This window comes from Salmo salar, chromosome 19, assembly GCF_965601325.2.
Source record: "Salmo salar chromosome 19, fSalSal1, whole genome shotgun sequence".
In the NCBI taxonomy this organism is placed as follows: domain Eukaryota; kingdom Metazoa; phylum Chordata; class Actinopteri; order Salmoniformes; family Salmonidae; genus Salmo; species Salmo salar.
Window position 1 is genome coordinate 29,811,683 of NC_138309.1, and position 15,849 is coordinate 29,827,531.

The window sequence follows — 15,849 nt, forward strand, 5'->3', positions numbered from 1 at the left end:
GTAATATCATGTAAGTGTCATAACCTAGAGTACTGAGTAGTAATGATATGATGTAGCATCTGAAATGTACATTTTATTGTAAAGCTCATGTAATCTCATCTTTGATTTCATTCTGTTCCCTCTTTCATTTTCACCAGCTGCGGAAGAGGATGATGAGGACAGTATCATCCAAAAGATTTTGGATATTTGAGTGTTTCTGGAATGGACGTCTCATCCCATACACAACTGTATCTGTGTAAAGAATTCCAAATACACTTTCAATAATGCATTTTTCTTCAGTGATGTATTCCCTTCTTGTTTTCTTAAAGTAACGTTTGAATTTTCTGTGTCCATCGTGTGTCAGGTTTGACTGGTGCACATTCCCCAAGAAGGCAGGGACAGTGCCTGCAGAGTCTTACAGCAGGTTCTCAGGGGTTCTGTTAACCAACGACAGGTTCCAGGTCAGCACCAACAAGCTCACCTTCATGGACCTGGAGCTGCAGCTAAAGAATGAGATCTTCTTCACACACATCGTGAATGGCCAGGTAGCTTCCCTGTGTCTGTGACGTTTATGGTCTGTCACAAGCAAACCCCATTCCTCTTGGGTGGAAGAAAATATTAAAGCAAATTTTAGCCTCACAGCTGACACTTAGACTCTTATTAGACAGTTGTGTGATGTTAACAGTTGATGGATTACCACCATGATGTGGAATAAAAATTACTGTTACTGATGCATGTCATTTTCCCTCCCAGGAACAAAGAGTTAAAATCCAGAAGGAGTTTCACCAGTGGCTGAAGACCTGCCACGAGACGTGGGACAAGCAAGTGACGTTCAAGAGCACCATTACACGAACGGACGTGGCCACCAAGAAGATGCAATCTCCCTGGGCTACCTTCTCCTCCATCGAGAGGGACGGTAGAACATACAAAGCCGGCCAATACGTGAGCATCCTCTCTTCCTCTTACTTAGACAGTCGAGCCTGGCTCAATCTCAATTTGTCTTTCTATGATTCCTCGCATCCTCTCTGAGGCTCATTCTCTACCACATTGGAGGAAAAAGTTCAGACCTTCTGCTCTGTTTTGAGAAGGAGATGAGGATGCAAGCAAATGAGGAAAGATTGATTGAAAAAGGGCAACAGAACTGTTTGGTTGCTGTGTTTGAAGTGTTAATAAACGTTCTGTTTTAAGCATCTCTAAATTCAGCCTGATCATTAAGTAGCTCTAAATCTGTTTCCTTCTAGGTGAAGTCTGAGAAAACGCAGCCCATCTTCTTCGGCTCTGTTGTTCAGTTCCTACTGTACGGCGATCACGAGGGAGATGTCTACGCCACAGGAGGGCAGGTGCACGTGGTTATGGTGAGACATGGATGTCATCAGAGAGAATGATAGTAGTAACGCTTTGCTCTGTGTGCCTTTTTTTATATAAACAATCTTCTGTCTACTCATATGTATTTGAATGATTTTGCCTGTAAAATCATCCCATTTTTATATTGGTTTCCGTAGGAACCAAAGGTGCTGTACGATGAAGTCAAGACTAGACCCATCTCCAAAATTGACAGAGTGGTTACCAATGCAGCCATAAAGACAAGCATTGATGATGAACTAGCCAAGTGAGCGAACCATTTTGGATTTAAATCCCAACATATACATTTGAATGTGGCCCTTAAGCCCCAGTGGTTCATGGGTTTTGTGCCTGTTTTGCCTCAGACCCCCAGACAAGCTGAAAGTGACCTGGCCGGAGGGCAACCCCTGGACCCAGAATGATGTCCAGACAGCAGGCACTCCACTAGTTACAGAGATGGGCTCCCTGCACCTTACACAGTAACTCCGTGCTATCTGCTAAGTATTTTTGATACTGTATCCTAAGTATGCACATATTTGTGAGTGACGGTAGGATCTCCCTTTCATTCCTTGCAGGGCCTCTCCATGTGGAAATTCTCAACAAGAAAGGAGAGCCGGTATGTAGGATATCATCAGCCACTCAAAACGCAGCACGGAAAGCACTTTCAATCGAACTTAAAGTTGTTTGGCATTGTAAGTTAATTTGAATGCTAAGAATGATTGCTGTTATTATGTTGTTGGCAGACTGTTTCAATGGCTAGTTTGTGTATACCGTGTCATAAATAGTTTTCTCTCTTTTTCCCTAGCACCTAATGGTGATGTGGAGACCAACTTTCACATTGCAGCACATTCAGCCAAGTGGGCATTCTGGTTCAGAGCCATGGGTACTTTCTTGTTTCAATTTACTGGAAATTAATTTCTTATTTCTAACTTTATTGTAATGATTTAGAGTTTCCTCTTAAGTATGGTAAAACCGTATTTATATGTTCTAAATTTCCTTAAATGTAGAACATAAATTTATGGAAAACATTTCCCTAAATTCTTAAATAAAGAAAAAAGCAAATGTTTATGTTTTTATTAATATGCACGTTTTTGTTACTAGCTAATGATGCAATGTTTGTCATAATGTCTGACTCTCTGGTGGTTAAACAGTGTTGTTCTCCCTGTGTAGGGAACCTAAACAAGTTGGGGAAGTATACCCTGCAACTGAACACGGTACTCAACGAGAGCAACGCTACTGTCTGGGCTGGGAAACAGCTGCCCAACCACACACTGGACTTCTCCATTACTGGTAACCAATGTTCCCCGTAAGCTGTGTGCTCGGCCTCGCAGCTCCTGAAGCAGTCCCGTGCAGAGGAATTACCAGTCTCTGCAGAGATGCATGAGATTCAACTTCACAAAAATGTATCTTTCCTGGCTTTAAACAGATTGAATCAATGCAGCAAACCCAATCTAACTTCAAGACTGAGTTGGTGATTTTGTTGAGCCTGAGGAGTGCATCTGAGTAGCCTTTTTCTATTTCAAAGCCCAAGCGGTTTTTACATCACGAGCGGTCGGAGAGTAGCCTAGATGCGCATTTGAGATCGCAGAGCCAGTATGCACATTTGTTGATTTTCTTTGCTGGTTAGTGCTTTACTCCCCTGGTTATAGCAATTTTGGTCAACAATGGGGGAGTGATTTGCTTCCTTACAAGAGCACAAAACTTGTACATATCTAACTGTCTTTGAAAGCGAGTCAGGAAAATAGATTTTTTTGTCTTAAAGGGGCAGTGTGATATTTTGAGGCTGAAAATGCAAATAAGCCAATTGGCAGAGGGTAGCATACATTTTTGTATGATTCTCTGAATGGTAGTAATAATAACCATTTTTATTTTGTAAAGTGGTTTCTTGCATCATAACCCAATGAAATTTTCAGACCTATTTGGCCAATTGATCATTGCTTATTTTTATATAGTGATTTGAGCTCGAGTAAAACATCAGTGTCAAGCCATGCATGATGTTTTTTTAAAGTATCATTGAATGTATGCCTACATTGAACACCACACCATTGTAGTCAACAGCTATATTTTTTACTTTATTTTAATCTTTATTTAACTAGTCCAAACCCTCCCCTAACCCGGACGAAGCTGGGCCAATTGTGCACTGCCCTATGGGACTCCCGATCACGGCCAGTTGTGATACAGCCCGGGATCAAACCAGGGTCTGTAGTGACGCCTCTAGCACTGAGATGCAGTGCCTTAGACCGCTGCGCCACTCGGGAGCCCACAAATATCCATGTGGAAATATGTATCTATGTGGAAATGTTATGGCATTTGCACCATTGGTTTTGTTAGGCCAACATTATGGTCAAAAAGCCACAATAGCCTATTGGCTGCTGTCTGAAACTAACTTAAAGCCCAGTGCATTCAAAAACATGATTTCCTGTGTTTAATATATATTTCCACACTGAGGTTGGAATAATATTTAGAAAATTCTGATAATGCCCTTTTTTAGTGTAAGTGCTGTTGAAAAGATTGCTTGAAATTTCAGCCTGTTTTGTTGGGAGGGAATTTTGGCCTTCCATGGTAACATCACCATGCAGTAAATTGATAACAGCTAATATTCAGTTTTCCCCTCCCCACTCATGCCATTCCAACAATCCTAGCAAAATTGCTGCTTGAGAAATTGCTCTATGCTAAGAAGCTATTTTTGAACTCGGAGTAAGGTACTTAATTGTTACCCAGAAATGATTTGATATGGAGATGAAAATGCTTGAGTTCAACCTTTTTTAAAAGTGGGTACAGCCTCTGTGTTCACAGTTAACACGTGCAGGAATGCTCGCAAAATGATATTGTTTCTGCTCACAACCTGAAATTAGCCCGGTGCTGGAAGAAATCTGAGGAAACATTGCTAGTAACCATCTTTGTGAAGTCAGACTGAAATACATGAAACGCTTTGACCCTCTCCGGTAACAATCAGATTGATCGCCTAAAGACCCATCTCTTTTCTCCCTCTCTCGCTGTCTCTCCTCTCCCAGAGGGCAGTGCTCTTTTCTCCCTCTCTCGCTGTCTCTCCTCTCCCAGAGGGCAGTGCAGATAGGTTTGTGGTGGATATTGTGAACACACCTCTCTATGTGGGGGTGCCTTTTAAAATCCCACTGGAGCTGGTGGATGAATACGGTCACTCTGCTTGTCCTCCTCCCAACCTCAAGCCCTTTCTGGAATGCAGGTAGGTTACACACAAAAATTGTTTAAATGGTTACTAGAGTTGGCTGGTATCCAGATGTTCATAGTCATGCTGTTTCTGTACCATACGGGGTATACCGTTTTGGCGAACATGCACACAAGGTGCTTTTTTTTATGCACTAAACTATTTAGGCAACATCTTGACCCAGGAGGGGATTGAATGTCTCTGCTGTGACCAAGAAGCTTGATCTTGACATCTAGCCGGAAGAAATCGGTTATCTCTTCCCTGCAGGGCTCAGCCCGAGTCTCAGGTTATTCATGGTGCCAGACAATTTCAGCCCCTCCTTGTTTAGCTGGTGGTTGTTACTGTGTTTCAGTTCCCTGGAATTGAGTTATGAGGGGGTGGCCACTAGTGGGACCACTTTCACCATCCAGGGCGTCAGAGCCAGGGGCGCGGTGCACAACTACCAGAGCAAGGTCAGAGACGCTGGTTTTCAAGGCTGCAGGGCTCTCACTTTAACTCTGTCCAGATGAACCACAACGAGACAGACAACTGAAAGGTCTCTCAAATTATGTCCTCGGCTAATGTTTGGTAATATCGTCTCAGCAGACGCACGACATGAAATTGGTCCTGCCTGGCCTCAAACAGGACTTGCAGTCTCTGAAGATCAGCCTTCTCCCTGGTAAAGTGATTGATTTATGTTGAAGAAGTCACAAAGTAAAAGAATGTTTATACTCTTATGTCCACCTGGGTATTCAGAGGAAAACATGTTTATTTGATAAACCATGAATTTACCTTTTTGCTTTAAAAGAAATTAAGAAAAATAAATTGTATATTAAATAATAATTACTGATTTACGGCACCACATTGGGGGGGACTGCTGCTCTGCTATAATAAGAAAAATCCTATTTAATGGGGGTTGTGGGTAAAGTAGATCCTGATAAGGGATTTTAAGTAAATTATTCCCCTGGTGTTGCTGATGCTGTCCAGCTGTGGCTGGATGGCTACTTAGGGTGACATGGGATAGAAAAATACATCAGCCTTTAGGCCTTATAAAAACATGTGTAGCTTAAACAGTGTTTTACAAGCAGCACTGTAGTTTATATTGTGTACATGTGAAGGACATTCCATAGTAGTGTGTCAGCTGAATGTTTTACAAGTAACCCAGATTCACTCAAAGTGAAACAAGAGAATCCAATCACTGTGGAGAATGGAACCTCTGTTTGCTTTGATGTGGAGGTCCATGACGAAGCAGGAAACGTTACAGTTCAACCCAAACTGATTGTCCGCTGCCAGGTAAGATCATACTACACCCTGATTCCGGCGGTATGAATAGCCAAGTCTTCCAAAGCAGAAGAATTACATATATAATGCACTTTATATCCCCATCACGAACTTGGCAACTTGGCTTCTTCCCGTTCATATTTTTCCCAAATCTGAAGTTCAATCCAGAGTTCTGTCTTTGGTGTTCTATGCTCATACATTTGAATGCTTTTACTGAATTCCAAAAGTGTAAAAGCACTAAATAGGCAGTCTGCCAAAACACCATTTCAGCCCGACAGGGTTGAGCAAGAGGGTGTGTCAATTGTCCCAGAGTATGTGCATTTTAGGGCCACTGTCCATTCAGCGTGTTACCAGGGTTGTATTCATTAGTGTTTTGCAACGGACAATGAAATGCAGGGTTTTTTTCTGGCGCAAAATGGAGCTTGAGATCCTCTTGTTGGCCGCAGTGCACATCTTGCCATGGGGCTGAGAACTGTCTGAGTGACTAAAACAATATCAATGGGGGCCCAATGCCATGACCAAAATACTCCTGAATGCATCATGTTTTTAATTCTCCCTGACTGCCTAGCTTTTATTTGGGTGATTTTCTAGTTCTCAAATGTAATCTCATTTAAAAAATATATAGGTCCATTTTCTACATTCTTTGTTTTAGTCTTAAGTAAAACTTATTTCCTGTTTGGACATAGACGGCCTGAAAACACTTAGTGAAATACTTTTCTATGCAGAAAACCCCCTGAAACAAGTGTTTATTGGACAAGTTAAGGTAGTCCATATCCTATTTGATTGGTTTCGTTCCTAGTGAATACTAGTTATTTGGGGGGGGGGGGGTCGCAATATTATTTTGGATGATATTATATCAATACTTTGACTCCAAGTAGAAATTTGTTTAATATCTATCTATCTATATATATCTACACACAATACCCCATAGTGGCAAAGCGAAAACAGGTTTAGAAATGTTTGCAATTGTATAAAAAATAAAACAAATACCTTATTTACATAAGCATTCAGACCCTTTGCTATATGACTTTCCATTGATCATCCTTGAGATGTTTCTACAACTTGGAGTCCAACTGTGGTAAATTCAATTGATAGGACATGATTTGGAAAGGCACACACACACACCAGTCTATATAAGGTCCTACAGTTGACAGGGCATGTCAGAGCATATTGTCCGTGGAGCTCCGAGACAGGATTGTGTCGAGGCGCAAATCTGGGCAAGGGTACCAAAAAAAAATGTCTGCAGTATTGAAGGTCTCCAAGAACACAGTGGTCTTCATAATTCTTAACTGGAAGAAGTTTGGAACCACCAAGACTCTTCCTAGAGCTGGCCGCCCAGCCAAACTGAGCAATTGGGGAGAAGGGCATTGGTCAGGGAGGTGACCAGGTACCCAGGATTGAGGGACAGGTAAACGGGGCAAAGTACAGAGAGATCCTTGATGAAAACCTGCTCCAGAGCGCTCAGAACCTCCGACTGGGCGAAGGTTCACCTTCCAACAGGACAACGACCCTAAGCACACAGCCAAAACAACGCAGGAGTGGCTTCGGGACAAGTCTCTGGATGTCCTTGAGTGGCCCAGCCAGAGCCCGGACTTGAACCCGATATAATACCTCTGGAGATACCTGAAATTAGCTGTGCAGCAACACTCCCCATCCAACCTGACAGAGCTTGAGAGGATCTGCAGAGAATGGGAGAAACTCTCCAAATACAGGTGTGCCAAGCTTGTAGCGTCATACCCAAGAAGACGTAATGCTGTAATCGCTGCCAAAGGTGCTTCAACAAAGTACTGAGTAAAGGGTCTGGATACTTCAGTTCTTAATTTTTGCAAATGTATTAAAAATATAGAAAAACCTGTATTCGCTTTGTTATTATGGGGTATTGTGTGTAGATTGATGAGAAAAAAAAGATGTAATCAATTTTAGAATAAGGCTGTAACCTTTTCCACATTTTGTTATGTTAGCTTTCCGAATGTGTGTGCGCACACAATGTGTGTGCGTGAGTGTGCACACAACCGGTCAAAAGTTTTAGAATACCTAGTTATTCAAGGGTTTTTCTTTATTATTGCTATTTTCTACATTGTAGAATAATAGTGAAGACATCAAAACTATGGAATCATGTAGTTACCAAAAAACCCTTTGCCGTGATGACAGCTTTGCACACTCTTGGCATTCTCTCAACCAGCTTCATGAGGTAGTCAACTGGATTGCATTTCAATTAACAGGTGTGTCTTGTTAAATGTTAATTTGTGTAATTTCTTTCCTTAATGTGTTTTAGCCAATCAGTTGTGTTGTGACAAGGTAGGGGTGGTATACAGAAGATGGCCCTGTTTGGTAAAAGACCAAGTCCATATTATGGCAAAAACAAATAAGCAAAGAGAAATGTCAGTCCATCATTACTTTTTAGACATGAAGGTCAGTCAATCTGGAAAATGTCACGAACTTTGAAAGTTTCTTCAAGTCAGTCGCAAAAACCATGAAGCGTTATAGTGAAACTGGCTCTCATGAGGGCCGCCACAGGAAAGGAAGATGCAGAGTTACCTCTAATGAACTTATCCTCTGCAGCACAGTTAACTGCACCTCAGTTTGCATCCCAAATAAATGCTTTACAGAGTTCAAGTAACAGACACATCTGAACATCAACTGTTCAGAGGAGACTGAGTGAATCGGGCCTTCATGGTCGAATTACTGCAAAGGAACCACTACTAAAGGATATCAATAAGAAGAATAGACTTGCTTGGACCAAGAAACACGAGCAATGGATATTAGACTGGTGGAGTCCAAATTTGAGATTTTTGGTTCCAACTGCCAAGTCTTTGTGAAATGCAGAGTAGGTGAACGGATGATCTCTGCATGTGTGGTTCCCACTGTGAAGCATGGAGGAGGTGTGATGGTGTAGGTGTGCTTTGCTGGTGACACTGTCTGTGATTTATTTAGAATGCAAGGCACACTTAACCAGTATGGCTACCACAGCATTCTACAGCGATACGCCATCCCATCTGGTTTGGATTTAGTGGGACTATAATTTGTTTTCAACAGGACAATGACCCAACACACCTCCAGGCTGTGTAAGGGCTTTTTGACCAAGAAGGAGAGTGGTGGAGTGCTGCATCAGATGACCTGGCCTCCACAATCACCTGACCTCAACCCAATTGAGATGGTTTGGGATGAGTTGGACCGCAGAGTGAAGGTAAAGCAGCCAACGGGTGATCAGCATATGTGGGAACTCCTTCAAGACTGTTGGAAAAGCATTCCAGGTGAAGCTGGTTGAGAGAATGCCAAGAGTGTGCAAAGCAGTCAGCAAGGCAAAGGGTGGCTACTTTGAAGAATCTAAAATCCAAAATATACTGCTCAAAAAAATAAAGGGAACACTCAAACAACACATCCTAGATCTGAATGAAAGAAATAATCTTATTAAATACTTTTTTCTTTACATAGTTGAATGTGCTGACAACAAAATCACACAAAAATAATCAATGGAAATCCAATTTATCAACCCATGGAGGTCTGGAATTGGAGTCCCACTCAAAATTAAAGTGGAAAACCACACTACAGGCTGATCCAACTTTGATGTAATGTCCTTAAAACAAGTCAAAATGAGGCTCGGTAGTGTGTGTGGCCTCCACGTGCCTATATGACCTCCCTACAACGCCGTGGCATGCTCCTGATGAGGTGGCGGATGGTCTCCTGAGGGATCTCCTCACAGACCTGGACTAAAGCATCTGCCAACTCCTGGACAGTCTGTGGTGCAACGTGGCATTGGTGGATGGAGCGAGACATGATGTCCCAGATTTGCTCAATTGGATTCAGGTCTGGGGAACAAGCGGGCCAGTCCATAGCATCAATGCCTTCCTCTTGCAGGAACTGCTGACACACTCCAGCCACATGAGGTCTAGCATTGTCTTGCATTAGGAGGAACCCAGGGCCAACCGCACCAGCATATGGTCTCACAAGGGGTCTGAGGATCTCATCTCGGTACCTAATGGCAGTCAGGCTACCTCTGGCGAGCACATGGAGGGCTGTGCGGCCCCCCAAAGAAATGCCACCCCACACCATGACTGACCCACCGCCAAACCGGTCATGCTGGAGGATGTTGCAGGCAGCAGAACGTTCTCCACGGCATCTCCAGACTCTGTCACGTCTGTCACGTGCTCAGTGTGAACCTGCTTTCATCTGTGAAGAGCACAGGGCGCCAGTGGCGAATTTGCCAATCTTGGTGTTCTCTGGCAAATGCCAAACGTCCTGCACGGTGTTGGGCTGTAAGCACAACCCCCACCTGTGGACGTCGGGCCCTCATACCACCCTCATGGAGTCTGTTTCTGACCGTTTGAGCAGACACATGCACATTTGTGGCCTGCTGGAGGTCATTTTGCAGGGCTCTGGCAGTGCTTCTCCTGCTCCTCCTTGCACAAAGGCGGAGGTAGCGGTCCTGCTGCTGGGTTGTTGCCCTCCTACGGCCTCCTCCACATCTCCTGATGTACTGGCTTGTCTCCTGGTAGCGCCTCCATGCTCTGGACACTACGCTGACAGACACAGCAAACCTTCTTGCCACAGCCCGCATTTGATGTGCCATCCTGGATGAGCTGCACTACCTGAGCCACTTGTGTGGGTTGTAGACTCCGTCTCATGCTACCACTAGAGTGAAAGCACCGCCAGCATTCAAAAGTGACCAAAACATCAGCCAGGAAGCATAGGAACTGAGAAGTGGTCTGTGGTCCCCACCTGCAGAACCACTCCTTTATTGGGGGTGTCTTGCTAATTGCCTATAATTTCCACATGTTGTCTATTCCATTTGCACAACAGCATGTGAAATTTATTGTCAATCAGTGTTGCTTCCTAAGTGGACAGTCTGATTTCACAGAAGTGTGATTGACTTGGAGTTACATTGTGTTGTTTAAGTGTTCCCTTTATTTTTTTGAGCAGTGTATATAGAAATCTACATGTTTTACCTGCATGTGACTCTGAAGGAGGATTTGATAAAGTGATGATCCTTTCCCTGCATCTATAATTAACCATTTGATAACTGATAGGCCTAATATTGTCACTCATCAGATTGTTGTCAATTTATTCTTGTCTATAGGCTAGCTCTCATTATGTTTGAAATTCGATTTGATGGGCAGGCTGACTGGCATCGTTTGTTTCCCGCACATCAAGTTGGATAGAGTCAAGGATATGTTTTGCATTATTCTAAAGCCTACTGCAGCACACATCATGTTTTCGTTTTCCTTAAAATAAATGTGATTTAGTTATAGTAAATAAAACAGTCCTGTAACAGCTTTTTACAAAGTAAAACATAAAAGAGAATGGTAACAACCCCCAAGGGGTTAAATCAACCTCTTCACCTTCCTTATCATTCAGTAAGGCCTGTTTTTAATTTTTTAATTTTATTTTTATTAAATTGTGAAGTAAGGTGCATGATTATCGGCCATTCATCCATTTTTCATTCAGTGAGGAGAGAGACGCATTAGCGTCTGGCTGGGTACCAACGTCCTACAGCACATTGTCTTGGTGGGTTAAGTTAGGAATAGGTGTAAAAAAAAACAGGTAATGTTCTAAATAACTTTTTTGTGGTAAAAAAAAATTAAGACAAATTAGCAGTGTAAAATACAAGTGTTTAGGAAAAGTCAGGGAAGGAGCAAGACAGCTTTTATTGGGGGGGGGGGGGGGTCGATAAAAAAAAAAAAAAAATGTATTTACAAAATCAAATGTCAGTGGCGTGGCTGTTGGCCTATGGTGGTTTTAGTGTTAAATAGAGAGCCAACTTGTTTTCAGTACCTTTTTAAAAAATTATTATTACCATGACTGATCAAAACAAATTTTCACATGTTCTCACTTGTCTGCCTGTGGTAGACGTATCGTGAGCAATATGTTTGGAACATAAAATCGCAGTGTCGAATTGCAATACGTATGTATTACGATTCTCACGAGTCTATATCGTATCGGCACTTAACTATCATAATAATATTGAATAGTGAGATCCCTGGCAATTCCCATCCCTAGTGAATACGATCAAGCTCTTTCCCAGAATATCTACCAGTAGGATAGGATCCATGAATGATATCCGACTTGTGGGCTTTTCTCCTCTGATTAGAAACAAACATGGGAAATCTGGGCATTTACTTCCAAGTGAGGGGGCTTTTCTCTTGGAAAATCTGATATCAACTTTGGAGGGGACAATTACATGACATTTTCTCAAGAGCGATTCCTGAGGGGGACACCAAAAGTAGTGCTGTAACACATAGCCTACATTGTAATATGGTAAATGTATATTGAGGAACGAAAGAAATAAGGTGTTTGCTGTACTCCTAACTACCGGTACCCAAAACTACACAACTAATCACAACAGCAATACCATTGCCTTTAACAAATCTTAGTTCAGTCACCAGTTTAAGTTGAGAGTGGGGGTATCCATGGTATTTTCCAATTATGTTCCTATTTTACAAGTTAAAAAAATTTAGAACCTTTCATAATGTTGCCAAACAAAGACTCAACAAACTTACCTGAGACTCCCTGTCTCTGCCAGTCTGTCCCTGCATATCTGTCCCCAACTCTGCTGTCTGTGTGCCATCTGTTGCCTGCTGCCTAATGACATCATTGTGAAACATTTCCATTAGAATGTCATTTCTTTCTTATGAACATTTTATCAACTAGTCTTTGAGATATTAGGCTACTAGGGTTCTTACTTTGCGTTTTGGTGTACTGAAAAATACTCTGATGTCCGTCTTTTATTTTTCTGCCATTTTTCTACCTGGCTGGCTGGCTACACACACACACACACACAGTGTGTAGGTAATTTACAGTAGGAGATGGGCTTCTATCATCTTATCTTTTATCATTCTATTTGGGCTTCGATCTAAAAGGTAGCTAGCAAATGTGAAATGGATTAAAATGAGTTGACAGCTGTATGAGTTCACCATTTACACAACATATGCTGCAACCTTTTGTAATTTTAATAGTTTGTTTCATATTGGCTGGCTTCCAACAATAGCTGAATTTGCAAAGCTAGCGAGCACCAATTCCGTTTCAGTGGTGTTTGCTATAATCTTTGCTACCCGGGTTAAATAAAGGTGAAATAAAATAAATAAATAAAAGTTCCCTTGCGACAATTTAGCTTTTGCAACGAGACCATTAAATATATTTAAGACGATGGTAGAAGAGAGTGTAGTCCTGTTCAGTTTGGACTTCAGTTTATCGCTAACCTTATCACAGGGACTTTGAAGCACTAACTTACATCATCTGCATGCTGATCTTGGAATAAATTGACGATAGCAAAGATTCCATCTTTGACGAGTCCACATAAATGGAATAATTACTAGCTAGCTTAATAGTTAATATTTGCCCGCTAGCTCTGCATATTCAGCTAGTGTGTGTGCGCGATTGACTGGATTAACCTCACGTCAGTTACGTTCATTGAGTGCCTTTCAGACAGTGGATACCACCCCTCTGTTACCTTGCCAACTAAGGAACTGGCAGTGGATCAAACCATTGTGAGGCAAAGGGTGGGGGGGTCGCAATCTTTTGAAACTTAAAAACGCGCTATTAAGTGTCTATAATCAGCACAATTGCTTTCATTGCGTATTATTAATATTATTTAAATTACATAGTTATGTTTCAGTGATATATTTGGGGGGACAAATCATATTTTTCCCAGGATGGGGGGGTCGTGTGTCCCCCGTCCCCCCCGGGATTTCCGCCCCTGCTTGGAGGCAGATCTCATCTATCGGAATAGTTTTGTGACTTGGTAGTGCTTTTTAAAATCTCTTAAATCAATCCATTGCAAATCAGCACTTGCTTCTGAAATGTTTCAATTTGTTAAAGGTTCAATGCAGCCATTATCTCTATCAAATCATTTCTGGATAACAAATACCTTACTGTGATCGTTTTCTATTAAAATGGTCAAAAAGAAACAAAAAGCTTCTTAATTAACAAAGAGCAATTTCTCAAGCAAGAATTTTGCTAGGACTGTGGGAGTGGGGAGAGGAAAACAAGATGTTATTGGCAGAGGTTTGGAATTCTCATTGTATTGGTCTTAAGTAATTTACCACCTTGTGATGTCTGCAAAACAGGCTGACATTTCAGGCAGTCTTTTCAAACAGCTCTTACACTAAAAGGGTATTATCATTTTCACAATTTCACAGTATTATTCCAACCTCATAGTGTGGAAACATACACTGAGTGTACAAAACATTAGGAACACCGTCCTAGTATTGGGTTGCACCCCGCTTTGCCCTCAGAACAGCCTCAATTCATTGGGGCTTTACACCACTGTGTAAAGCAGTGTTCAAACTTTTTCTGCAGGGAAAACATTTCTTTCACCAGAATATATGGGGACCCCCTTTTTTTAAATTTCTTGTGACCTCACCCCAGATGATACAACCTTTTTAAAATCAGTACATTTAGATTTTTAAATCAACAAATGACCATCAATTCATTACATTTTCATCTCATCAAAATGAAAACCAATAAATACATTTACTCGATTGTATTTTTCAAATGATCTTTCTCACACGTTTGTATATTGTCCCATTCAATCTACTCATTTTGTTCCCAAAAAAATTTAAAAACTTTTATTTTGGTGACCCCACTGCAGTTCCTCCGCGCCCCCGACTTTGAATACCACTGGTGTAAAGCCTGTCACATGCTTCCCAGTCAACAGTTTGTAAATTTTTCAGGGTGTTCAAGCAAACACATTGTTTTTCTTGAGGCAAGTCTAAGTTCGGTAGCCTTAGTCGACGCCCCTACGTCGGTGATTGGTCAACCGTTCTACTCCTAGTAGAAGTGGGAACTATGGATGGGATTCTTCAAGGAAGTGTTGTCATTCACCAAGAGACCACTAGTTTTCATGCAAAAAAAAATTCACTTGAGAAATACTGCACCAAACATCTTAATGTAAAATAGTGTGACTAAGACCTTCTCTGCAAATTTTATTATCTTAGATTAAAGCAGACTATTTAAGGAAGTGTATACTGTCGGCGTTGCTACAGCGTCTCAAGTGGGACAAGCATTAATATTGCTGAGGCACCGAGTTCTGCTAGGAGTAAACCGACCCTAGTATGCGGTCGTCTTTACTCTGGTGGAGCCATTGGTCTCCATCCCTTTCCTTCCTCACTGTGAAGAGGAGTTCACTGCTTGCCAACAGTGCCCAATGGGCCTCATAGTATGCCCTCCATAGACAATCTCAGATTTCTGGAGCCAATCTTCCCTTCCAGATGCATGGATAAAGAGACTGTTGCCCACTGGGGCTGATAGATTGTCCTTAAATAAACATCAGCCTTCTGGAGCCACTCTTCCTTTCTAGATACATAAAGAGACTGTTGCCCAATAGGAATTATTTTTTTATTTTGTATTATTTGAGTCCTGGAAGTCAGTGTGTTGGCTTGACAATTTAATTGATTTGTGCAGTATGTATTTTTCTGTGGTGTCTCAGTTGCAGGGGATCCCTGGTTCGTCCTCCATGGTGGCTGTAGACTGCAGTAACACAGGAGCCGGGACCCTGGTGCTCAAACCAATTGCCCTCAAAAACATCACGGGAGACCAGACGGTTAAAGCTATATTTGATATTCCTGTAAGTAATCGATTGTCATCTGAAAATACCTCATTTTTTAATCTTTTTTTGTTGTTTTCCTTTTAAGTTATCCCCTCCATGGATCTCAATGATAGAAAACAAGACACTCCTGCACACTGCCATTCTTTAATGCTCCAAAGGTTACTTTGAAAAAATTGTATAAACACATACAAAAACATTTTATCAAGTGAAATGATACATTTTCATGAATCCGTTTCACCAATCAAGAGTCAGAAGAGTATAGCTCCAGTCCAGAGGGATCTGAGGGTTGTCCCCAGCACCCGTGTGTGCCATCTGGAGGTGTACATTCAGGAAGATGAGGACAGTCTGGTGGACTTCACGTTGCTGAGGGACCGGGAGAAGATAGACTGGACGGCCGGGGACCACCTGGAGAACCTAAACTACAGACTGTATGACGAGGGAGGCAGGGAGGTCCCTCTGTCTCAGGAGATGGCCCAGAAGATCAAGGTAATGCCAACACCACCCTGAACATGTAGCAACTCATCCATTGAGATTGACT

At 42.0% G+C, this 15,849-nt stretch overlaps 1 protein-coding gene across 1 annotated transcript in view; it reads left to right on the plus strand.

Moving 5' to 3' along the window:
• The window catches only part of LOC106578714 (structural maintenance of chromosomes flexible hinge domain-containing protein 1-like), a 36,880-nt gene that overhangs the window by 5,709 nt on the left and 15,322 nt on the right, over nt 1-15,849 (plus strand). The window contains 12 exon segments of the mRNA XM_082966042.1: nt 344-524; nt 733-921; nt 1,221-1,334; nt 1,482-1,588; nt 1,686-1,799; nt 1,896-1,936; nt 2,126-2,203; nt 2,491-2,610; nt 4,381-4,525; nt 4,860-4,959; nt 15,192-15,329; nt 15,558-15,797. Of these exon segments, the coding sequence (XP_082822168.1) occupies nt 344-524; nt 733-921; nt 1,221-1,334; nt 1,482-1,588; nt 1,686-1,799; nt 1,896-1,936; nt 2,126-2,203; nt 2,491-2,610; nt 4,381-4,525; nt 4,860-4,959; nt 15,192-15,329; nt 15,558-15,797 (1,567 nt within the window).